This window comes from Dendrobates tinctorius, unplaced genomic scaffold (genome assembly GCF_039654945.1).
Source record: "Dendrobates tinctorius isolate UK_male_01 unplaced genomic scaffold, ASM3965494v1 ptg000016l, whole genome shotgun sequence".
In the NCBI taxonomy this organism is placed as follows: domain Eukaryota; kingdom Metazoa; phylum Chordata; class Amphibia; order Anura; family Dendrobatidae; genus Dendrobates; species Dendrobates tinctorius.
In genome coordinates this window covers 66,325,942-66,352,807 of record NW_027361684.1, presented here as the reverse complement: position 1 = coordinate 66,352,807, position 26,866 = coordinate 66,325,942, and the positions used below count along the sequence as shown (strand labels likewise).

General features: G+C 46.0%; 1 protein-coding gene across 1 annotated transcript in view; it reads right to left on the bottom strand.

The window, feature by feature from the left end:
* Nucleotides 1-26,866, bottom strand: part of LOC141080603 (acetylserotonin O-methyltransferase-like) — a 293,335-nt gene that overhangs the window by 25,134 nt on the left and 241,335 nt on the right. Inside the window, exon 7 of the mRNA XM_073565940.1 lies at nucleotides 4,671-4,793. Within this exon, the coding sequence (XP_073422041.1) occupies nucleotides 4,671-4,793 (123 nt within the window). The remainder of the gene's footprint in view (nucleotides 1-4,670; nucleotides 4,794-26,866) is intronic.

The following is a 26,866-nucleotide window of genomic DNA, read 5'->3' as shown; positions in this document are numbered from 1 at the left end:
TTTAGCACAGGTAACTCCTGCTTAGAAACCGTGTTCCAGCACCGTCAGCTGGTCCACGGTTGTGCCATTGGCTCTTGTTCCTTTTGCTGCCCCTCCGGGTTCCAGCACCGTCAGCTGGTTCTCGGCAGTGTCTTTGGCATGGGTACTCCCTCCTGCCCGGCCTGGTTACAGCACGCCTGCTGTTTCCGGGTAGTGTCAACGTCACTTTGCCACTGATACGTTGTCCTGTCGTGTTGCGGTCGGGTTAGCCGAGTCTATGGTGCCTGCAGTTTCAGTGCTTCCTATGTGGACTGCGGGTTCTGGTAACAAAGGCTGGTTCCATAGTGCCAATAGGAAAAGCACCCCCTGTAGGACTGTGGGTTTCGGTAACTGCGGCCTGCTCGCGGAAGCGACACTTTGTTAATCATGGGTACCTTCTGCTACCCATCCGGGTTCCAGCAACGTCAGCTGGTTCCCGGCAGAGCCTTTGGCCTAGGTGCCTCCTTGTTGGTATCCGAGTTCCACCAACGTCTGCTGGTCCTTGGTAGTGCTTTGGAGCACAGGTACCTCCTGCTTAGTAACCGTGTTCCAGCACCGTCAGCTGTTCCACGGTTGTCCCATTGGCTCTTGTTCCTTCTGCTGCCCCTCCGGGTTCCAGCACCGTCAGCTGGTCCTCGCTAGTTTCAATTGCTCTTGCAGCTTCTGCTACCCATCCGGGTTCCAGCAACGTCAGCTGGTTCCCGGCAGAGCCTTTGGCCTAGGTGCCTCCTTGTCGGTATCCGAGTTCCACCAACGTCTGCTGGTCCTTGGTAGTGCTTTGGAGAACAGGTACCTCCTGCTTAGTAACCGTGTTCCAGCACCGTCAGCTGGTCAACGGTTGTGCCATTGGCTCTTGTTCATTCTGCTGCCACTCCAGGTTCCAGTACCATCAGCTGTTCTCGCCAGTTCCTCAGCCTTCTTGTAACTTCTGCTACTTTTCAAAGTTCAAGCTTGTGGAAATGGTTTTTGATTCTCACTCTGGATCTCCCTGACAATGACCCTGAAGACGACGACCCTGAAGACCACACAGAAGAATACATAAAAGATGATGCTGAAGAAGATGACCAAGAGGACAAAGAACAGGAAGACAACCACCAAGATGCAGAACAACAAGAGACAGAAGACCAAGAAGCATAAAAACCAAAAGCAGAAGAACATTAAGCATAAGACTAAAAATGTGAGCAAATGAGATTATCAAATTTATAAACAGAAGAAGACTAAGCAGTGTATGGGGGTGAGTCCGTTCCTCCTCGTGGTGCCCCTGGAAAAGGCCTGCTACTGCAGGCCAAGCTGAACGCGGACAAATCCTGTTGTAAATATTTTGTGACAGGCTGAACGGAAGGTGTAATCTTCAAACTTTTATAGATAACAATGAAGAAGAAGAAGAAGAAGAAGAAGAAGAAGAAGAAGAAGAAAGAAGAAGAAGCTTTAACATTGTCAATATCTTTGTAACTACGAACATCTTAAAAAAAAAAATTCCTGCTATTCCATTTGATTGGGCTAAACCTCTATGGCTTTAATGTCTCCTACACCTCCCACAATACATTCTACATTATTATTAGTTGTTTTTCGTAGAATTAACCGACAGGGAAAGAAAGGGTTTTTTTCAATTCCGATATTTCTGTTCCATTGACTTGAATGGGACTTCCAGGATCGGAATCGGCGATACCCGATACTTTTTTTAGATCGGCCGATCCATTCCGATCCGATATTTTTCAGTATCGGGTGGTATCGCTCAACACTAGTCATTACATCAAAATATACAGACAAGCACAAATCCAAGAAAAACAAATGAACATCTAACGAAAATAGATAGAGAGAGACCTGCAGAAAAAAATGTTGCAAACATTTGGTCATCGTAGCATAATTTTTTAACTGTCATATAGACCATACAGTTGTGGCCATAAGTATTGACACCCCTGCAATTCTGTCAGATAATACTCAGTTTCTTCCTGAAAATTATTGCAATCACAAATTCTTTGGTATTATTATCTTCATTTAATTTGTCTTAAATGAAAAAAACACAAAAGAGAATGAAGCAAAAAAGCAAAACATTGATCATTTCACACAAAACTCTAAAAATGGGCCAGACAAAAGTATTGGCACCATCAGCCTAATACTTGGTTGCACAACCTTTAGCCAAAATAACTGCGACCAACCGCTTCCGGTAACCATCAATGAGTTTCTTACAATGCTCTGCTGGAATTTTAGACCATTCTTCTCCAAACTGCTCCAGGTCCCTGATATTTGAAGGGTGCCTTCTCCAAACTGCCATTTTTAGATCTCTCCACAGGTGTTCTATGGGATTCAGGTCTGGACTCATTGCTGGCCACCTTAGAAGTCTCCAGTGCTTTCTCTCAAACCATTTTCTAGTGCTTTTTGAAGTGTGTTTTGGGTCATTGTCCTGCTGGAAGACCCATGACCTCTGAGGGAGACCCAGCTTTCTCACACTGGGCCCTACATTATGCTGCAAAATTTGTTGGTAGTCTTCAGACTTCATAATGCCATGCACACGGTCAAGCAGTCCAGTGCCAGAGGCAGCAAAGCAACCCCAAAACATCAGGGAACCTCTGCCATGTTTGACTGTAGGGACCGTGTTTTTTTCTTTGAATGCCTCTTTTTTTCTCCTGTAAACTCTATGTTGATGCCTTTGCCCAAAAAGCTCTACTTTTGTCTCATTTGACCAGAGAACATTCTTCCAAAACGTTTTAGACTTTTTCAGGTAAGTTTTGGCAAACTCCAGCCTTATGTCTCGGGGTAAGAAGTGGGGTCTTCCTGGGTCTCCTACCGTACAGTCTCTTTTCATTCAGACGCTGACGGATAGTACGGGTTGACACTGTTGTACCCTCGGACTGCAGGGCAGCTTGAACTTGTTTGGATGTTAGTCGAGGTTCTTTATCCAACATCCGCACAATCTTGCATTGAAATCTCTTGTCAATTTTTCTTTTCCGTCCACATCTAGGGAAGTTAGCCACAGTGCCATGGGCTTTAAACTTCTTGATGACACTGCGCACGGTAGACACAGGAACATTCAGGTCTTTGGAGATGGACTTGTAGCCTTGAGATTGCTCATGCTTCCTCACAATTTGGTTTCTCAAGTCCTCAGACAGTTCTTTGGTCTTCTTTCTTTTCTCCATGCTCAATGTGGTACACACAAGGACACAGGACAGAGGTTGAGTCAACTTTAATCCATTTCAACTGGCTGCAAGTGTGATTTAGTTATTGCCATCACCTGTTAGGTGCCACAGGTAAGTTACAGGTGCTGTTAATTACACAAATTAGAGAAGCATCACATGATTTTTCGAACAGTGCCAATACTTTTGTCCACCCTCTTTTTTATGTTTGGTGTGGAATTATATCCAATTTGGCTTTAGGACAAGTCTTTTTGTGTTTTTTCATTTAAGACAAATTAAATGAAGATAATCATACCAAAGAATTTGTGTTTGCAATCATTTTCACGAAGAAACTGAGTATTATCTGACAGAATTGCAGGGGTGTCAATACTTTTGGCCACAACTGTATGTGATGTAAAAGTAGACATGTGGGAAATGTTACTTATTAAGTATTTTGTGTGACATTTCTCTGTGATTTAAGGGCATGAAAATTCAAAGTTGGAAAATTACAAAATTTTCAAATTTCATTTTTTTCGCAAATAGACACAAGTCATATCAAAGAAACAATCTCAGAATCACCAGGATCCATTGAAGCGTTAAAGAGTTATTCCCTCATAAAGTGACAGTGGTCAGAATTGTAAAAATTGGCCTGGTCATTAACATGCAAACCACCCTCGGGGGAAAAGGGGTTAACCCTCAGGTGGGTCACAAAATTGTATAACATTGGGCTGAGTAAATGAAAAATTGCTATTTTTTTCCATTAAAATATTGATTTAGCCCCAAGTTATTTTAGGAGAAAACAAATAGTACAATTTCTTATGTAATTTCTACTGAGTACGAAAATACCCCATGTGTGGTCAAATACTACTTTTCAGGCACAGTGCAAAGCTCAGATGGGAAGGATCGCCATTTCCATGGTTTGGTTTTGGAATTTGATCCTCTGGCTGCATAGTTGGTTCTAGTGTCTGCTGAGATATTGCCTTTTCTTCCCTGTCCAAATGCTGATAGTTTCAAAGCCCAATAAGCGCCGATGTTTGATGTTTATTTACTGACAGTGGTCGGAATAGGTAATGTATTCAGGTTTCAGGTTTAGTAATATTTTGGATTTACTGGCACTGTAGTTGTTCAATAATAAAATTAATCATCAAAAATATAAATGGCCTAATAATTGTGCACACGGTATGTAACACAGGCACTAAAGAATATGGGTCACCCAAAAATAATTGACATATAAGAGGAAAATGTAAAAAGCCAAATTAAAATCTAAATAAAATACACCAATATCTTGATAGACTATGGGACAGATCTGCCTCAAAATAAGTGCAGGTTCCAAAGATGAGACCCTCATCAATTAGACATTTATGGCATAGAGATTTGACATAATTTTTTTGTTATTGGTTATTTTTTTTATTATTTTTGTTAAAGATAATGATCTTATGGTTAAAAAAAATCTACAATAGAAATTGTACCTGCTTTTAGTTTTTCCTGTCTATCACATTATCACATTTACATTGTCATTTTCCTACAGTGTGAGCTCACCGGGTCTACAAGACTGGTATATCTTCCGCAGCAGTGTAAGGCATTTTTCTTCTGTCCAGTCATGCATAATCCTGGCCATAATAAATAGGTCTGCCTCAGGAATAGGATCATTAAAGAAGTCTCCTTTGATAAAGAAGGAAATACATTGTGAAACATAAAAAATGAAGACAATACTGGCATAAAATAACAAGAAATTGTTTTTTTTCAAGCTGCAAGAGTTCTTTGAAAGACATGATTCTAAAGTTTTGAAAGGCATCATTCATTTGACGTTACATTAGTACCATTTTTGAGTATGTACATTTTCTTGATCGCTTGTAGGGTATGTGTGCACATCGCGGATTTGCCTTTGAAAAATTCTGCGTGCATTCTGCCTATCTTGGCAGAAAACGCAGTTGAAAATCTGCACGGTTTTCTCTTGGATTTCTAAGTTAAATAAAGATATATTATTTAGCAAAAAAAAAATTGTCATTTCCTTGTCCAACCTCTTCTTTTACATTTTCCATTGAAGACCATAATATCATTACATACTGTGTGATCAAATATAATGTTTACACACAAAAACAAATATAAGTGAAAATAATATATATATATATATATATATATTATAACGCTGGGAGCTTCACTCTGTTCGAAGCCTTTATAGACAGCGCAAGCGCGATGCGCCTGGGCAACCTGGCTCCAGACAGAATAAGGCACCCAGCGTATGGCGCCAGAGATGGTGGTATGCGTAGACACTGAATGCATACCGTGATCTCCGGTGCCATACTTACCTGACCGGGAGGAGCGTTACTGCGGCGCTTCTCTTCTCGCCGGAGAATGGGGCAGGAGTTAGTTGTCGGAATCACTCATGCGCATAGCGCTATCCGGTACCATGTTACTCAAGACACATTTGCAGTGTGTCTTCAGTAATATGGTGAGGGACAGCGCGGTATGGGCATGTGCGTACTCCGGCAGAACGGGACAGCGTTGGAGCACATGGAAGAAAGGTGGGCATAAACATGCATAACAGGATAGGGGGTGAGGGGACCATGCATACCAGGATAGGGATGAGGGGGTACCATGCATACCAGGATTGGGGGGTGAGGGGACCATGCATACCAGGATGAGGAATGGAGTGTCATGCATACCAGGATTGGGGAGGGTGAGTTGACCATATATACCAGAATAGGGATGAGGGGACCATGCATACCAGGATGAGGAATGGGGTGCCATGCATACCAGGATTGGGGGGGTGAGTTGACCATACATACCAGAATAGGGATGAGGGGGCCATGCATAGCAGGATAGGGTTGAAGGGGTACCATGCATACAAGGATAGGGATGAGGGGGCCATGCATACCAGGATAGGAGGGGGGCACCACATACCAGGACGGGACACCATATACCAATAAAAATGCTCGCCACGCGGATTCATAGCTAATGTGTGTGTATATATATATATATATATATATATATATACACTGTGTTCCAAATTATTATGCAAATGATATTTTTCTCTGATTTTCCTAAATAGTCGGTACAAATGACAGTCAGTCTAAAATAAAGTCATCACCGGTTAGAGTATACATCAAATTTTATTGAAGAAACCTCCCAATAATAACAGTATAATCTCCAAAATGAATAAAAACTCAAATTGCACTGTTCCAAATTATTATGCACAGTAGAATTTCTAAACATTTGATATGTTTTAAACAACTGAAAATGCTCATTTGTGGAATTTGCAGCATTAGGAGGTCACATTCACCCAACAAAAAAGCTATTTAACTCCAAAACATCCTAACAGGCCAAGTTACATGTTAACATAGGAACCCTTCTTTGATATCACCTTCACAATTCTTGCATCCATTGAACTTGTGAATTTTTTGGAGAGTTTCTGCTTGTATTTCTTTGCATGAAGTCAGAATAGCCTCCCAGAGCTGCTGTCTTGATGTGAACTGCCTTCCACCCTCATAGATCTTTCGCTTGATGATACTCCAAAGGTTCTCTATAGGGTTGAGGTCAGGGAAAGATGGTGGCCACGCTATGAGTTTATCTCCTTTTATGCCCATAGCAGTCAATGACTCAGAGGTATTCTTTGCAGCATGACATGTTGCAGTGTCATGCATGAAGAAGATTTTGCTCCTGAAGGCACATTTCTGCTTTTTATACCATGGAAGACAGCTGTCAGTCAGAAACTCTATATACTTTGCAGAGGTCATTTTCACACCTTCAGGAACCTTAAAGGGCCCTACCAGCTGTTTCCCCATGATTCCGGCCCAAAACATGACTCCTCCACCTTCTTGCTGACGTCGCAGCCTTGTTGGGACATAGTGGCCATCCACCAACCATCCACTACTCCATCCATCTGGACCATCCAGGGTTGCTCGACACTCATCAGTAAACAAGACTGTTTGAAAATTAGTCTTCATGTATGTCTGGGCCCACTGCAACCATTTCTGCTTGTGAACACTGTTTAGGAGTGGCCGAATAGTAGATTTATGCACCACAGCAAGCCTTTGAAAGATCCTACACCTTGAGGTTCGAGGGACTCCAGAGGCACCAGCAGCTTTAAATATCTGTTTGCTGGTTTGTAATGGCTTTTTAGCAGCTGCTCTCTTAATCCGATGAACTTGCCTGGCAGAAACCTTCCTCATTCTGCCTTTATCAGCACAAACATGTCTGTGCTCAGAATCAACCACAAATCTCTTAACAGTACAGTGATCACGTTTAAGTTTTTGGGAAATATCTAATGTTTTCATCTCATGACCAAGGCATTGCACTATTTGATGCTTTTCAGCAGCAGAGAGATCCGTTTTCTTTCCTAAATTCCTTGAAACCTGTGCCCTGCTTAATAATGTGGAACATCATTCTTAAGTAGTTTTCCTTTAATTGGGCTCACCTGGTAAACTAATTATCACAGGCGTTTGAGATTGATTTCAGTGATCCAAAGAGCCCTGATACACAATACCATCTATGAACTTATTTGAAAAACAAAAAATTACATCTTTATGACACTTAAATCCAATTTGCATAATAATTTGGAACGCAGTGTATATATATATCTAATATATAAAGCGCAAGTGTGTGTATGTGTGTGTGTGTGTGTGTGTATGTATGTGTGTGTGTATGTGTATGTATGTCCGGGATAGGCATCCGCACCGTCTCAGCTACAGCCACAAAATTTGGCACAGTCACACGTCTGGACCCCGAGAGCGTCCTAAGCTATGTTGTGAGGTGAAATTTTAACCCTGCGCGTTCCAGTTCACCAAACAATTTTGCCCCTGTCTACATACTGGGGAAAAAGTGTGTGCGCATCAAGCCCCGCCCCTCATTATGATGTCATAATGCCCCTATCTACATGCTGGGGACAAAGTGTGTGCGTGTCAAGCCCCGCCCCTCATTATGATGTCATAATGGTTGCCATGGCGATGCTGATGTCATCATAGGTTGCAAGCCCCGCCGCTCATTATGATGTCATAATGGTTGACCATGGGATGAAAGATGTGTGATGGGTATATGGGCACGGGACTATGGGATGGAGGATATGTATATGGGCACTGGACTATGGGATGGAGGATATGTATGATGGGTATATGGGCACTGGACTATGGGATGGAGGATATGTATGACGGGTATATGGGCACGAGACTATGGGATGGTGGATATGTATGATGGGTATATGGTCACGGGCCTATGGGATGGAGGATATGTATGATGGGTATATGGGCATGGGACTATGAGATGAAGGATGTGTGATGGGTATATGGGCACTCGACTATGGGATGGCGAATATGTATGATGGGTATATGGGCATGGGGCTATGGTATGAAGAATAAGTATGATGGGTATATGGGCATGGGACTATGGGATGGCGAATATGTATGATGGTTATATGGGCACAGGACTATGGGATGGAGGATATGTATGATGGGTATATGGGCACAGGCCTATGGGATGGTGGATATGCTTGATGGGTATATGGGCACGGGACTATGGGATGGAGGATATGTATGATGGGTATATGGGCATGGGACTATGGGATGGCGGATATGTATGATGGGTATATGGGCACGGGACTATGGGATGGAGGATATGTATGATGGGTATATGGGCATGGGACTATGAGATGAAGGATGTGTGATGGGTATATGGGCACTCCACTATGGGATGGCGAATATGTATGATGAGTATGTATGATGACAAGCACCCCCTGTAGGACTGTGGGTTTCGGTAACTGCGGCCGGCTCGTGGCCTTGCAACTTTGCTTTTCATGTGTACCTTCTGCTACCCATCCGGGTTCCAGCACCGTCAGCTGGTTCTCGGCAGTGCCTTTGGCTGAGGTGCCTCCTTCTCGGTATCTGAGTTCCAGCAACGTCTGCTGGTACTTGGTAGTGCTTTCTAGCACAGTTACCTCCTTCTTAGTATCCATGTTCCAGCACCGTCAGCTGGTCCTCGATAGTGCCATTGGCTCTTGTTCCTTCTGCTGCCCCTCTGGGTTCCAGCACCGTCTGCTGGTTCTCGGCAGTGTCTTTGGCACGGATACTCCCTCCTGCCCAGCCTGGTTCCAGCACGCCTGCTGTTTCCGGGTAGTGCCAACGTCACTTTGCCACCAATACGTTGTCCTGTCATGTTGCGGTCGGGTTAGCCGAGTCTATGGTGTCTGCAGTTTATGGGCTTCCTAATGTGGGCTGTGGGATCTGGCAACAAAGGTTGGTTCCGTAGTGCCAATAGGACAAGCATCCCCTGTAGGACTGTGGGTTTCGGTAACTGCGGCCGGCTCGTGACCTTGCAACTTTGTTTTTCATGGGTACCTTCTGCTACCTATCCGGGTTCCAGTGCCATCAGCTGGTTCTCGGCAGTGCCTTTGGCTTAGGTGCCTCCTTCTCGGTATCCGAGTTCCAGCAACGTCTGCTGGTCCTTGGTAGTGCTTTCTAGCACAGGTACCTCCTGCTTAGTTACCAGGTTCCAGCACCATCAGCTGGTCCTCAGTAGTACCATTGGCTCTTGTTCCTTCTGCTGCCCCTCTGGGTTTCAGCACCGTCAGCTGGTCCTCGCTAGTTCCATTCGCTCTTGCAGCTTCTGCTACCCATCCGGGTTCCAGCACCATCAGCTGGTTCTCGGCAGTGCCTTTGGCTTAGGTGCCTCCTTCTCGGTATCCGAGTTCCAGCAACGTCTGCTGGTCCTTGGTAGTGCTTTCTAGCACAGGTATCTCCTGCTTATTAACTGGATTCCAGTGCCATCAGCTGGTCCACGGTAGTGCCATTGGCTCTTGTTCCTTCTGCTACCCATCTAGGTTCCAGTACCGTCAGCTGGTTCTCGGCAGTTCCTCAGCCTTCTTGTACCTTCTGCAACATTTCCAAGTTCAAGCCTTTGAAAATGGTTTTTGGTTATCACTCTGGATCTCCCTGATGACGACCCTGAAGGCGACGACCCTGAAAACCACCCCGAAGAAGACGACGACCACGAAAACGATGACCCGGAAGACCACCCCAAAGAAGACCAAAAAGATGACCCTGAAGAAGATGACCAAGAGGACAAAGAACATGAAGACAACCACCAAGATACAGAACAACAAGAGACAGAAGACCAAGAAGCAGAAGACCAAGAAGCAGAAGTACAAAAAGCAGAAGAACATTAAGCATAAGACTAAAAATCAGAGCAAAAGATATTATCTAAATTATAAGCAGAAGAAGACTAAGCAGTGTATGGGGGTGAGTCCGTTCCTCCTCGTGGTGCCCCTGGAAAAGGCCTGCTGCTGCAGGCCAAACTGAACGTGAACAAATCCTGTTGTAAATCTTTTGTGACAGGCAGAACGGAAGGTGTAATCTTCAAACTTTTATAGATAACAACTATAGGAATGCCTGTCACAAATAAGAATATGATGAAGAAAAAGAATAGGAAGAAGATGAAGAAGTAGAATATGAAGAAGAATAATAGTTGAATAAGAATAGGAAGAATGTAAAAAAAAGAATAGGAAGAAGGTGAAGAAGAAAAAGATGAATAAGGTTTAGAAGAACTTGATGAAAAAGATGCTGCTGCTGCTGAGGATCATGAAGGAGAAAGTGTGGGAGAAGTGAAAAAGAAGGTGAAGAGCATGGAAGTAGTGAAACATACATATCTGACAAAATATAAAAAAGGTTAACATAGTCAATATCGTTGTAACTCCGAACGTCTTTAAAAAAAAAATTATTCCTGCTATTCCATTTGATTGGGCTAAACCTCTATGCCTTTAATGTCTCCTCCACCTCCCCAAATACATTCTACATTATTATTAGTTGCTTTTCTTCATGTAGAATTAACCTACAAGGAAAGAAAGGGTTTATTTTAATTCCGATTTTTCTGTCCCATTGACTTGCATTGGTTTCCGGTATCGGATTCGGCGATATCCGATACTTTTTGGGCATCGGTCCGATCCAATCCGATCCGATATTTCACGATATCGGATGGCATCGCTCAACACTATTGGTGACAGACTGCGGGCAGCGGTTCCAAGAAGCACATGTTGCCGTACTGACGGCTCTGAGCCAGGAGAGCAGACGGTTTGGAAAATCGTGAGTAATACTGACCGAGGTCAGAGAAAGTGACTGTATTGATATTTGTGGGATACCTCTGAGGAGAAGAGGCATCCAGGAACCTGTGTGGCAGTCACCAACAGGTAACAGACAGGAGTCTGTGGTATGCTGACCGGGGTCAGGGAAAGACTATTTGAGAAGTCGCTATAGGGTGCCTCTGTGGATGAGAGGTACCCGAGAACCTGTGTGGCTGACACCAGCAGGTAATGGACAGGAATCCGTGTTGCACTGACCAGAGTCAGTGAGAGACTGTGCATGTGTTTTTTTTCTTTCTCTCTTTATAAGAGCTGAAGGTGTTGCTGTGACTCAGCGGGTCACGAAGTTTTTCAAGGTAGCTTGCTGTGGCTCAGTGGGGTCACGAAGGTGACAAGCGGCTAGCGGTAACTTGGTGGGGTTACGAAGATTGTGGTGGTTCGGCGGGTCCACGAAGACGGTGCAGCAGGAGCTGCAGTGACACCAGCAGCTGCTTGTGAGTGACAGCCGGAGGTGCCGATGATTTGTGACAGCAGGAGCTGTGGCAGCACCAGAAGGAACTGGTGTAGTGTCGTGCTTAAAGTGTCAGTACCAGCCCCAAAAGACATAAACTGTACTGTGTGAACTGTGGCATAAGATGTTCTGCAGAACGGACAAGGGGAAATCCCGAAAGGGGGCTGTGGCCTAAATCGAGGTGGTAGCCCAAAAGGGGGTGGAGTCCCAAAAGCGGGCGGTGACCCAAATTTGGGGTGGTAACCCAAAAGGTGGTGGAGTCCCAGAGGGGGCGGTGACCCAAATTGGGGTGGTAACCCAAAAAGGGGTAGAGTCCCAGGAGGGGGCGGCGACCAAAATTGTGGTGGTTCAGGAAATTGCAGCACTGGTTGCCTCAGTGGGTATGTCTGGGGAACCGCAGTGTGTGTATGAGTTTTGAGGAGTGCGGCCTGAATTTTCCTGATAACGATGGGCCACAGGTGTGTACCGTGATGCTGAATCGGGAAGGTGTCTCTGGTAGGCTGAACTCAAAAAGTCAGGTGACTCTGACAGGATCTCCTCTCGTTTTATCTCTGACCGAGAGAAACGTCAGGGTTCGCTGTGACCATGGGGTCATTGTGAATTGTACGGTGGACAGAGTTATGATAGAGATGACAAAGGGGAAGTGTCAAGGTGGTAGTATGCCACCAAACTTAGTGCATACCTTTGAGAGGGGCCGAGACTTTGTCGTGTTTGATGACGTATGGTCGGACGATGAAGACGTTTCAACTGTGGGGCCAGCAGACACTGAGACAGTGATGCCTCCTAAAGTGGACAGGTCAGAGGTAGAACCGACCAGAAGAAAAGGTACATCTGCCCAACTTATGGACCTGATGTCTCATGACATGATGGATGGTGGGCTGGGAGATGAGACTGACGGGACTGACCCAGTGTTACTCTGTGACAATATAATTAAAGAGGTAGTGGTGCGACACGTGCTGGCCAAAAGAGAACAAGATCATGAGCTACAGTTAATAAAGGAGACAGTGGAAGAACATCTCAAACGAGAAAGAGTCCTGAGACAAATGGCGGAGCACAGGGTGGAAGGGCTTGAGAAAGAAGTCTTGGAGCTCAGTGGTCACCTGTCAACATGGCAAAATGTGAACAAGACCCTTAGGGAAGAGATGGAAGAACTCAGAGGAGTAGTAAAAGGTCTTCTGCGGGAGAAGAGCTTGGACGGAGATGTACAGCGGCCGGGTCCGACTGGTGGTGGAACAGAGCTGCCGGTGCCCATCTTGGCAGAGGGTCGTGAAGCGATGAGATCTTGTGAAGTTGGGGAGCTAAGAGCTGAACAAGATATTCCCCTGGTTGGAACAACTGTATTAAGGGAAGTGTCCGTGGGGAACCCAGAGCCGTATGTCCAGGATGAGAGCAAGTCCACGACGTTCAAGTGCGTGACAGAGGTACCTGAAGACGTGCGAGAAGCATGTGCCAGCGAGGGTGTGCATGAGACCTTTAAAAAGGCAGTAAAGGTCTATAGTGTGAACTGGGCACCAGAGACAGACCAGCTGGTGATACTGGCAGAAACGGAAGACACAGAGAGAAGGGTGGCTGTCCTGAAGGAGATGCACCTACAATGTCTCAGCACGATACAGATGTTCGTGGTGCGTAATAGGAAAGCCGCTTGACGTCTGGAACTTGCGAGGGAAGCTCAAAGTCGGCTGGGCTTTGTGGAAGACATAATTCCAGTACCCAGAAATCTGGTGGGGAAAGTCGTTGGCAGACTTGGAAAGGTGATGCAGGAGATGGTAAATTGATCCAGTGTGAAGAGAGTGAGGATCCCACCTGCTGGGGACATCCAAGTAGCTGTTGAAGATGACATGGTTCCATTCATTGTGGTTGGCTCGATGGAAAGCATTGAGAACCTTCGCATGCTCCTGGAATATCGGGTAGTGTCCCTGAAGGAGATAGAGCAGCTAAGACAGGATCAACTGCAGATGAATAAGCAGATACAGAACGTCAGGTGGCATCCACCTCCACCCAAGGTGTAAGGACCCGAAGGGATCTTCCAAATAATGAAAGGACAGGTAGTTGAAGGCAAGAACGTTGAGAGTCCACAAGTGGCAGTTCTAATCTTAGTAGCCCGAGACCTGGTGGTGGATGTAGCGACAGAGGGTCAGACTCAGACCAGCCAGTTAGCCCAACTGGACGTGGGACTCATGACCGTACGAACTGGGAGATCCGGCCAGTGAGAGATCGGGTGATGGAGCGCACTGCAGACAGGTGGAGACTAAAGAATGTCTGGTCACGCTGACAGATGTTGACGGGAAGGCCAAAGCCCAAGACCAAGATACTGACTACTGGGGGTGGGGTAGGCCTAACGTAATTATGATGCAGTATGACTACCAAAACAGATGGAGATCGTCCTCTCGACTTGAAGGGCAAGGTGACATGGGTGCCCGGTCTCGAGATCCCTGGGTGATGTCATGTGTTCAACCCCACAAGTTTGAACAGAGGTGGGAGGTATGTGGTGTAGTGACCACTATGTCCGCTAGGGGGTGCTGTGTGGGTGTCCCAGGATAGGCCTACAGGCATATCCATTGTGGTAATGGGTATAGGATGCTGAATGACCGTTATGTATCCCAAGGTAGGTGGCCTTGGGATGGAAGCTTGAATATGTGTGTTGATCAGCAGAGGCACTACTGAGCTGTTGTTACACTGTGTCAGCGAGAGCTACCTATAAACCCACCTAGGGGCGGTGTCTAGAACGCCTTAATAGAGTGTATGAATGCTTGTAGGACCTGTGATGAGGTCATAGCCATGTGACCCGGTGGGCGTGGCTACGGACCATATAAGGTAACTAGAGTAGGTCACATGAGAGAGAGCGCATGGATCTGGTTGGGCCATGTGGAAGCTCCCAGCAGGCCTAGGTGGAGGAAGGTGTGCTACCTTCCAAAATACTGCGCGCTGAGCCTGCCTACTCGGTGAGGCCTGTGGATATTGGCTGTATGTGAGGACGGATAAGCCTCCTGTGTTTGCTGAGGCTCCAGGACTGAGCCTGAAATCATGGACACTTATGCTTGCTTTCGCCTGAGCTAAATGGAGGCCTGGATTTGGAGAGACCCCCAAAATGAAAGTGGAAACAGGTCAAAATGATGCTCAGTATTGTGTGTGTCCTCCACGTGCCTGTATGACCTCAATACAACACATGGACATGCTCCTGATGAGGTTGCGGATGTTCTCCTGAGGGATCTCCTCCCAGACCTGGACTAAAGCATCCATCAACTCCAGGACAGTCTGTGGTGCAACGTGACATTGGTGGATGGAGTGAGACATGCTGTCCCAGATGTGCCCAATCGGATTCAGGTCTGGGGAATGGGCAGGCCAGTCCATAGCTTCAATGCGTTCATCATACAGGAACTGCTGACACACTCCAAACACATGAAGTCTGGCATTGTCCCGCATTAGGAGGAGCCCAGGGCCAGCCGCACCAGCATGTGGTCTCACAAGGGGTCTGAGGATCTCATCTTGGTACCTAATGGCAGTCAGGTTACCTCTGGCGAGCACATGGAGGGCTGTGCTGCCCTCCAAAGAAATGCCACCCCACATCAACTCTGACCCACTGCCAAACCGGTCATGCTAAAGGATGTTGCAGGCAGCAGATCGCTTTCCACAGAGTCTCCAGACTCTGTCACGTCTGTCACATGTGCTGAATATGAACCTACTTTCATCTGTGAAGAGCACAGGGCGCCAGTGGCGAGTTTGCCAATCCTGGTGCTCTTAAGCAAATGCCAACTGTCCTGCATGGTGTTGGGCTGAGCGCACAACCCCATCTGTGGACGTCGGACGCCCAGGCCATCCTCATGGAGTCAGTTGTAACCGTTTGTGCAGACACATGCACATTTGTGGCCTGCTGGAGGTCAGTTTGCAGGGCTCTGGCAGTGCTCCTCCTTTTCCTCCTTGCACAAAGGGGGATGTTGCGGTCCTGATGCTGGGTTGTTGCCCTCCTACAGCCTCCTCCACATCTCCTGGTGTACTGGCCTGTCTCCTGGTAGTGCCTCCATCCTCTGGACGCTACACTGACAGACAAAGCTACCTTTCTTGCCACAGCTTGCATTAATGTGCCATCCTGGATAAGCTACACTACCTGATGTATACTATGATTTAATTTTAATGGTTTCAACACTACAATTAATTAATACCAACTATTGATATAGTTTCAATCAGTTATAATATATATATATATATATATATATAGCTCTTTGAATCTTATTAGAAGGTCATTGAAACTTGTTTCAACCAGATGGTCAAATTGTCCAAGCAGAGCAAATAACTGGCTTACACTTATCTACCAACAAAGGACCTTCCTTGCCATAATTAGATTGGGTGTGTTAACTTTCCCCATGGATTGTCACCTGGTGAAATCTCATCTATTTGGCCTCAGGGGGTCATCTCACTAGCATCCAAGGATAGATACTGTTTAAGTCTCACACTTACTTTGGGACATCAAAGGCGTTAGAGAAGTTTTTACATATAAAAGGAGGGTACTGATTAGCAGAGGGAGAGAGAGAGACACAGAGAAAGAGATGTGACAGACCAGAGAGGACACGAGGACACTTAGCTGAGACTATCTGAATAATGTAATGTATGAATAATGCCTGTTTCTGATTAATGCATTTGTAGTTATAGTTTTATACTGTTTATTATTTGATCTTATCACTTATTAAGTAAATCAATTTAGTAAATTCAATTCTTGTGTGAGCATTTTCTTATTCATCACAATCCATTGGAACCCTTACAATACAAATTGGTGTCAGAAGTGGGATTGTTTTGAATAAAAATGTTTGCAAAATTTAATAAGTTTGTTAAGAGTAGGAAAGCAGTTGAGAGTAGTGTCAGATCTTTGCCAGAATGGGTGTTACCAGGAAAGTGGACCCTAATGGCACAGGAATGTAACAAATATATGGAGGGACAGCGCTTATCAAATCCTCAGGATGTGGCTGGCAAATTTGATCTCTCAAGGTATGATGCAAAGAGCAGAAAGCTGCAGCAGCCGTTGGATGGATCTGTGTGCAAGTGTCCCAAAGATTACAGGAGGAGATAGACAATTTGCGTTTAGAGCTGCATACAGTTTTAGAGCAAAGGATTAGTTTGCAATCAGCCTTGAGAGACCAAATGAAACAGCATGACAATATGCAAAGGAATTTTGAAGCTTATGTAATGAAAAATGTGAATAAGAATAGGCGCAGGAGGAGACAGCGGCCAGTGTCAGATATTCATACTGCACAGATTAGAACCATGATTGCACATGAGAAATGGTCAGATTTGATAGAATGGGATGGCTGTGAGACAGATGAGGAAGAAAAGCAAACCAGACCGATTGTGACTACTAAAACTAGGAGACATGTCACACAGTGTAGTGGAGATAGGATGGATGCAGGAAACGCAGCTACAGGAGCAGAAGCTTCAATGACCGAAGAAACTAGGAATTATACAGCAGGAGAATTATCAGAATTAGCTACCAGGTACAGGCAGCAAGCAGGAGAACCTTTGTTAGCATGGAATCTCAGATTATGGGATCAGGGAGCCGATAATATAATCTTGAACCGTCTTGAGGCAGTAGGACTTTGTAGTATTTGTATTGATCCTATGGTGCGTCTAAAAATGAGACGTGCAAGGGACACTGCAGAGAATTTCTCTTTGCTGCATTTGATGAGGGATTCTGTGGCACAAGTGTATGACTCTCCCATGGAATTAATACCACAGACACGATGGGAGACTCTTGCAGATGGAGTACAGAGATTGAGAGAAATCGCAGGTATAGGTGGCCTAACTCGCAATCCTGAATGATCATTTTGCTGTTGTAGAGGATTGGAAGGGACCAGATGCTGCAATATTGACAGTATCGATGAAGAATAAGTTCATAGAAGGTGCCCCAGCTTCTTACAAAGCCCCATTATTCACTATGTTCAGTGCACTTATGGGAAATTCCACTACTGTCTACACAGCATGCAATCTAATCTCCCAGCTATCTGCTCTAGAGAGAGCAAAAGTATCAAAAAATAGTACAGTAAAGAGAGACACGGAGAAAGAGTTGTGACAGACCAGAGAGGACACGAGGACACGGAGATGAGACTATCTGAATAATGTAATGTATGAATAATGCCTGTTTCTGATTAATACATATGTATTTATAGTTTTATATTGTTTATTATTTGATCTTATCACTTTATATAGTAAATCAATTTAGTAAATTAAATTTTTGTGTGAGCATTTTCTTATTCATCACAATCCATTGGAACCCTTACAATACACCTGAGCAACTTCTGTGGGTTGTAGACAATGCCTCATGCTACTGTACAGTACCTCTAAGGATGAGAGCAATGACAAAATGCCAAAGTGACCAAAGCAACAGCCAAAAAGGATGAGAAAAGAGAAATGGTCTGTGGGCCCCACCTGCAGAACCACTCTTTTATAGGGAGTGTCTTCCTAATTGCCAATCATTTCTACCTGTTGTCTGTTCCATTGCACAACAGCAGGAAAAATTGATTTACAATCGGTGTTGCTTCATAACTGGACAGGTTGATTTCACAGAAGTGTAATTAACTTGGAGTTATATTGTGTTGTTTAAGTGTTCCCTTTATTTTTTGAGCAGTGTAGAAATATATACACATATATATTTGGCACACTGCTGCAATGCAGGTAGGTGCATACTCCACTAGATGGCAGTAGAGAGAAAGCAGGCCTGCACATAAACAGAGCTGACTTGCAGTGCACCAGTGAGGCTACCACAGGTGGCAGTAGAATAGTCAAACAAGCCAGGTCAAATCCTAGATTGTAGCGCAGTACCAAAGAAATAACCAAACTCATGGTCAGAGACAAGCCAGGGAATCGGTAGCGGTTAGGAATGGATAAGCCAAAAGACAAAGGACAGAAGCAGGTAAGGATACAAGCCAAGTCAAAACAAGGGAGACAGCACACTAAAGGGAAACACTGAGTCAAGATGGGAATAGGGGAAAACAGACAGCAAACACAGCAGGACAAATCAGGGCAATCAGAGTCAGCTACAGCAGCACTAGGCAAAAACTATAACTGACATTGCCTGCAGCAAGTAGCAGTGATAAATAGCCAAATTGAACCCAGACAGAGGCTGAGAAATGTTAAGTCTTGACATGACCAGACTGGGAAAAAGGGAAAACAGGACTCAAAACCCAGTCTGGATCATGACATATATATACACACACACACACACACACACACACACACACACACACACACACACACACATACATATACATATATATGTGTATACATATATGTGTGTATGTATGTGCCAGCCAGATGCCCTTATTAATAAAATGGTACATAAAGAGTCAAATAAATGACAACACACGAGAAATTTGTGTGAAATGTAATATCTGTTTATTGTTCAAAAATTAAAAAAAATTGCTTGGGCTCCTGCGTAATTTTTATAACCAGCAGAGGGAAAGCCGACGGCTCAGGGCTGATGTTAATATTCTGGGAAGGAGCCAATAGCCATAAAGGTTCCCAGGCTATTAATATCAGCTCACAGATGTTTGCTTAGCATTTACTGGCTAGTTTACAGGGGAACCCCAGAAAAAAATTGACATGGGGTCCCCCTATAAAATCGAACCAGCAAAGGCTAGGCAGACAGCTACGGGCTGATAGTAATAGCCTGGCAAGGGGCCATGTATATTGGCACCCCCCAGGCTAAATAACATCAGCTCTCAGCCATCCCCGAAATGGCAAATCTTATAGATGCGCCAGTTTTGGCACTTAGCCTTTCTCTTCCCACTTGCCCTTTACTGGTGGCAAGTGGGGTAATATTTGTGGGGTTGAATTTGAAGCCATCGCCGGGGGACCACCACAATGCAGGGAGACTACGATACACAAGATGAGGTGCAAACAGCAAAGGGTTAATTTATTTACAGGCAAGGAATGCAGTTAGGAAAGTATAACAGGGGTATGCAATGACATAAAACAATTTACAAAAGTGATATTCTCTAGCTGGGCCGCACAAATGGCACAGAGCACCAACTATTACAGATCAGTGTATTTTGCAAAAGGACAAACAATACAATAAAGTACAGTATGCTGCTACTCTAACTATAGCTTGACTGGCCGCTGCTACTTCGGCTGCACGGCTACCGTGCTCTGTCTATTGCAACCTATCCTAAGCCCTAGACATGTGCGCACAAGGGGTTAACACTCACGGTAAATTCGGTGTCTCAGTTCCTTCCTGGGGGCCCCCTGCAGTTCTCTGCAAGATGATGTGACGTCCTCCCTGGAAGCTCTGTGCAACGTGGTCTTGTCCTTGTGTGAAGATTCCAAGCCTGTTCCTTTCTTGTCTTTTCTTCGTGGCTTCTCGCAGCAAGGCAGGAAAGCCACCTTTTAATCCCCAGAATAGTTTACAAAAGTCACAGTCTCAGGCTGAACATTCTTCTCCTCATAGCTCAGGCAGGCACATCTGCTTCTTGCAGAAATCTCCTCTTCTCCACACAGAAAAGCAGCCCCTCCCCTCTGTAGCCAGACAGACAAAACCAAAACAGACTTACAGCAGGGAAGTGCAGAACGTCCTACTGATCTAACCAAGGGGGTGCTGTCTCTTAAAGGGGCAGTTTGTCTCTGTCCATAGCAATGCCACCCCCTTAAATGCCTCCCTACTTAAAGATGGTCGTCCTCAACCATCACAGCATCAAGGTTGCAGTGGAATAGAGACGCTTGCAATGCGGAACAGCACCTATAGGGGAGAAAACACAAGACGAGAAACAGACACAGAACACTGTTCTATGTATCGGGCTGGTGAAACCCCTGCAGCAGACCTCTGGGATCTCCGGATGTCTTCACTATCCTCCAGAGGAATACTTGATGCAGGAGTTGTAGTAGGCTCTTGTCTGGACTCATCATCACGTGGCGGCAGTGGTACCTCCAGAAGATTACCATCTCTGTCCAGCTGAGGGCCCCCCACGGTGTCAAGGCTGATCCACTATTCATCATTGATTTCACCAGCAGGCAAGACAGGTTCAGGACGTGGAGCATCACCCTCAAGCGGCACTGGTACAGGATGGGCCTCGGACCGGCATGGCTGTAGCATATTCCTGTGGAGCATTCTAGGGACGGACGCCTCATTCTCAACCTGCACCTTGTAGACTGGACCGTCAGCATACACTCGCTCGATGACTTTGTAAGGCTGTAATTCCCATCTCTCGCTTAGTTTACCCTTGGGGCATTTCTCTTTGACTAATACTCGGTCCCCGGGCTGGAGCGGTATCTCTTGAATCGGTTTACGGCCCATATGTTCTTTCTCCTGTAGTTGCTGACCCACCAACCGCCATATTGTTTGCAGTCATTTCTGATGCTCTTTCACCCATGAAGCGACATTTTGCTCCATAAGCTCCTCTGGCTATTCCAACTTCAATTCAATGATCTCTCATCCAGCTCTTCCAAACAGCAGAAAATAGGGGGTGTAACCCATGGTGGAATGGACCCGATTGTTGTAGGTCCAGACCAACTCTGGCAGGAAATCTGGCCAACATGCTTTCTTGTCCTCTTCCAACGTCCTCAGCATTTGAAGTAAGGTCCTGTTGAAGCGTTCACATGCTCCATTGCCTTGAGGATGGTATGGGGTGGTACGGGACCCCTTGATGCCATACAAACGGTACAGTTCTTCCATCACCTTGCCTTGGAAACATGCACCTTTGTCAGAGTGGATGTGCTTTGGGCACTCATACACTCTGATGAAGTCTTGACAGATGGCCCGTGCCGCCGATTCGGCAGTCTGATCTCTAGTCGGGGTGACTACCGCAAATTTGCAGAAATGTTCGGTCATCACCAAACAGTACTGTGGCCCCTGGGCTGAGTGTCCAATGAGGAGATAGTCGATCATAAAGACTTCTAGCGGTTCCTTAGTATGTATTGTCTGGATGAGCGCCCTTTGTTCAGTACTCTTAATGAGGTCGCATACCCGACATTACTGGCAAACCTTTTCTATCACGGACTCCAACCGGGGGCAGTACACATGCCGCTGTAACCACTGGTAGGTCTTTGTGGACCCAAAGTGGGCTCCGAATTTGTGGGCATCTTTAGCCACTTTTTGGGCCATTCCTCCTGGGATGACCACCTGCCACCTTACTTCAGTATCTTTCGTCTGTTGCCTCTTGCGATATAGCACCGATTCTCGCACCTCCAGCCTATCCCACTGGTGTAAGACACTCTTCATCTCAGCATCCAGACTATCTCTCTCTTGTTTGCCTGGCTTCCGCTTCAGCGCTATCCAGCATTTCATCTGTCTCAGCCCTCCATCTTCATCTTTGAACATTTCCCCACTCTTCATTGGTTCTCCCCAGAGGTCGAGGTAGTGCGCAGGCCCCCCTACTCGACTGGACTGCAACCACTGGGGTCTTGAACTTACGGAAGTATGGGGTTTCTTCCTCTTCAAGTTGTTCATCGAGATCCCCCACTGGAGTTTCCACCGTCACTCGTGACAGGCCATCGGCATTTGCATTTTCAGTAGCAGAGCGATAACGGATGGTAAAGTCAAACTTGGCCAGGCGAGCCACCCACCATTGTTCTAAGGCCCCCAATTTAGCATTCTCAAGGTGGGCCAGGGGATTATTGTCCGTTCGAACTTGAATCTTGGTCCCTGCCAGGAAGCCCGCAAACTTCTCTGTCATGGCCCACACGAGGGCCAGAAGCTCTAACCGGAAAGAGCTGTAATTATGGAGGTTTCTTTCACTTTCTCACAGGAACCTACTGGCATACCCGATGACTCTCTCACGTCCATCCTGTATTTGGGAAAGAACTGCACTGAGTCCATGAAGGCTACCGTCTGTGTATAACAGGAACGGTTGATTGAAATCTGCATAGACCAAAATCGGGGCTGAAGTAAGAGCATTTTTTATAGCCTCCTCAGCAGTTCATTCAGAGGACCCGCCACTAGAGTTGAGCGAAACAGGTCGGTCAAATTCAAAAATCGCCGACTTTCGCCAAAGTCGACCCTAGCGTGATGTCGGCCATAAGGTCGCCGATCAGTGCGCCAAAGTTGCGATTCAAATGATGCTTTCAGCTCCTTTTCTCACCCAATGATGGAAGACGCACACTGTTGGCAACGTGATGACATGCGCAGCGGCCAGCACCATCTTAGGGAAGGGCATTGAAGTGATTGGCTGGCTTTGTGTGGTGTCACAGTTGGTATAAAAGGCTGTGAATGCCGACCGCTTTTCACTGTACATTTAGTGTGCATTGAAAAGGGAGGATTTTTGTTGTGTGCAGCAGCGCTGGTGGTGATTAGGCTGCCTCTTAAGGCTACCTACTAGCTGCATTGCTGTGTGCCCACTGCTGTTCAAACTTCTTTTTTCAAAGCACTCCAAATTTTATTATTTTGTCCTGGTGAGTTACTGAGCGTTTATTTTACCGGCTGGTATCACGGACAAATAGAAGCTATCTGGGTGTGACTCTGGAAGAAATAGTCGAGGAGTTTGTCCATTTTTCCAGACCTACACCTTAGAGTCGTGTCCGTTTTTCAAACAGTTTTCTATATCTGCTGTTTGATTATGGTCAAAACTAGACAGAGACAGCGTTTGTCAGTCCATATACAAATACACGGAGCTTGACAATTTTACATACACATATCGTATAGAGCTGTCCGATTCTCCAACAGTATTGTATATCTGACGTTTGCATTACAGTCACTTTTATACCTAGTCAGCATGTGTGTGTGACACTCCGTAAATACATATATGGAGATTGTTAGTTGCACAAAAATCTTATACAGTTGTACACTTCTGATACAGTTCCGTATATCTGTTTGTTGGATTACGGTCCAATACATACTGTAAGTGCGTCTGTGACTAACATAATATATACGTTTATTTAATTTGTTTAATACACCTTACACAGCTGGACGCTCCTCATACAGTACCATCTCTCTGCTGGTATTTTTGGTACATTTTCCCAAACATGAGGAAGTATGGTGGAAGAGGCCGCGGATGTGGGCAGGGGGACGCAGCTGGTACTGACGGTGGTGGTGCATCGGCTGGTTCTGGCAAAAGCACAATAGCAGCTAAGACAGGAGGTGTTGAGCCTGCGTCATCATCTGGCCCAAGAAGGCCTGTAAGGTTGCCTTTTCTTGGAGTAGGAAAACCGCTTTTAAAGGCGGAGCATCAGGAACAGGTTTTGGCGTACATTGCCAAAACAGCCACCAGCTCTATTGCCTCCTCTTCTCAATGGTCAAAACCTGCAAGCACAGAGTCGTCAGTGCAGAGTTCTGGTCATAAAAACCCCTTTCCTTGTGTCCTTCACCCCCACCAAAAGTTAAGGATGCGGCAGCCCACACTTCAGATTACTCTATGGAGCTCTTTTCACATACCATGCCTGGGTTATCCAGTCAAATCCTGAATTCCCCAGTCCAAGATTAATCTTACATGGAGTGCACTGATGCACAGCCACTGCTAGATGATTCTGCTGGTACATTGACCCACAGCACTACATTGCCTTCGCAGTCTATTGAGCCAGAATCTGACCCTGATGAAACCCAGGTGCCCCTTCCCGCATACTATACCACCTTACACGGTGGCACAGAGGAAGGTAAAGAGGAAGGTGCAGATGACTTTGAAGAGGAGGTGATGGATGACCCAGTTCTGGACCCGGATTGGCATCCATTGGGGGAGGAGGGTGGCGTTGGCAATAGTTCAGATAAGGAGAAGGATCCGCCGCAGGCATTGACATCGCAGCAGCGGTTATCTAGCAGGCCCGTAGCTGTCCTAAAACGTTGAACAAAAACTAAAAGAGTTGCAGGACAGCTTGACCAGACGGTCAACTTAGCAAAGCGTGCAAGGCCAGAAAATGTTTACCATAGTAGGAAGAGTGCAGTGTGGCACTTCTTTGTCCAAAATCCTACTGATGAGGCAAAGGTTACCTGAAAGAAGTGCGGAACGACCTTTAGCCAAGGTAAACAACTCAGAAATTTGAATACCAGTTGCACGCTTAGACATTTAACAACATGCACTTGCAAGCATGAACAGACTACAAAACCTCAGGAAGCACATGTGCACCTGCTCCGACTGAAGGTAGCCAGCAATGCTCCATCGCTTCCCCCACTGTAAGTCCACCCCCACCGTTAAAGACACCCCAGCACAAAATGTGGAGTTGTCGTTGCAAGGCCAAAGCACTCAGTGAATCACAATGGCTTTGCAACACAACACTGAATCTAGGTGATCACCACCAGTACCATCACCAACCCCCTCTCACTCCGTCCAGTCCACCGCTACTTCCCCCATATGCAGCTCTCCAGTCCAGCTCACCCTACAAGACACTCTGAGTAGGACAAGAAAGTACTCATCCTCTCATCCGTGTACACTGTGTTTGAACGCCTACATTGCCAAACTAATCTCATTAGAGATGATGCCCTACCGTTTGGTTGAAAGTGAAGCTTTCCGCGACCTCATGGCCTACGCTGTCCCAGGCTATGACCTACCTAGTCGGCACTTCTTTTCTCGAAAAGCCATCCCTGCCCTCCACTGGCATGTGAAAGACCGCATTGTCCATGCACTAAAACAGTCAGTGAGTGGAAAGTTGCACCTCACAACAGATGCATGGACCAGTAGGCATGGCCAGTGCCGTTACGTGTCCATCACTGCGCACTGGGTTAATGTGGTGGATGTAGGGTCCACAGGGGACAGTGGTGGTGGGACAGTGCTGCCTAGCCCACGGTATAGGAAACAGTTGGCTGTAGGCATTCAACCCTCCTCCTTCTCCTCCTCCTTTTGTGGCAGCCATAGCCGGTGCAAAACTCACAAACATACCTTGCCTGGCTCACACTTTGAACCTGGTGGTGCAGTGCTTCCTTAATAATTATCCAGAGTTAACATCCCTGCTCCTTAAGGTGCGAAGACTGTGCTCGCACATCCGTCACTCGGCTGTACACTCCAGTCATATGCAGAAGCTGCAGCAATTGCTACACCTCCCCAAGCACCACCTAATCATAGACGTTGCAACAAGGTGGAACTCCACCCTGCACATGGTTGAGAGGCTGTGCGGACAGAGGCAGGCTGTAATGCATTTGTGGGAGGATACACGGGCAGGCAGTTTGAGGGAAGACATGGAATTGTTGGGAGTGCAGTGGTCAAAGCTGAAAGACCTCTGTAAAGTACTTCAGTGTTTTGAGGAATGCACACGGCTGGTAAGCGCAGATGACGCCATCATAAGCATGAGCATCCCACTTATGCGTCTGCTCATGGAAAGTTTGATGCATATTAAGGATCAGGCGTCTGCAGCGGAGGAGGAGGGAAGCCTTGATGACAGTCAGCCATTGTCTGGTCAGGGAACTGTCCTGGATGAGGTGGAGGAAGAGGAGTAGGATGAGGGGATGATTATTTTGGGCAGGAGGATGTTTCTCAGGGGGCAAGAGAAAATGTTGGTGTTCCAAGGTGAGGTACAGTGTTTGTGCGTGACTGTAGGGATGTGAATTTGCCAGAAACTGCTCCCCCACCCACCATGGGCAGTGCATCATTGACACCAGGAACATTGACCCACATGTGCGATTATGCCTTGCGGATCCTAAAAAGGGACCCCCGCATTGCCAAAATGATGAGGGATGACGACTACTGGCTGGCCAGCATCCTCGATCCACGCTACAAAGGTAAATTACACAACATCATGCCACAGGAGAACCTAGAGATAATATTGGCAAACAAACAAGCAACTCTGGTAAACCATTTGTTTGAAGCCTTCCCAGCACACAGCAGCGGTCCTGGTTCTCCCATGAGCCGTAGTGGGCACAATGGAAGAGGTATTCATGGTGCACACAGCAGAAGTGGCATTGGAGACAGGGGTTAATGACCATTTTGTGGAATGATTTCTCAAGTACCGCTCACACGACTGCTAATACTGCATCAATTAAAAGTGACAGGAGGCAGCAGTTGTCAACTATGGTTACAAACTATTTTTCATCCCATATCGATGTTCTCCATCACAGGTCATTCCCCTTTGACTATTGGGCCTCTAAACTGGATGCCTGACCTGAATTGGCACAATATGCCTTACAGGAGCTCTCTTGCCCTGCTGCTAGTGTGTTATCTGAAAGAGTCTTCAGTGCTGCTGGATCAATTCTGACAGGAAAAAGGACCCGTCTGTTGACCGAAAATGTTGATGATCTAACCTTAATTATAATGAACCATGCAT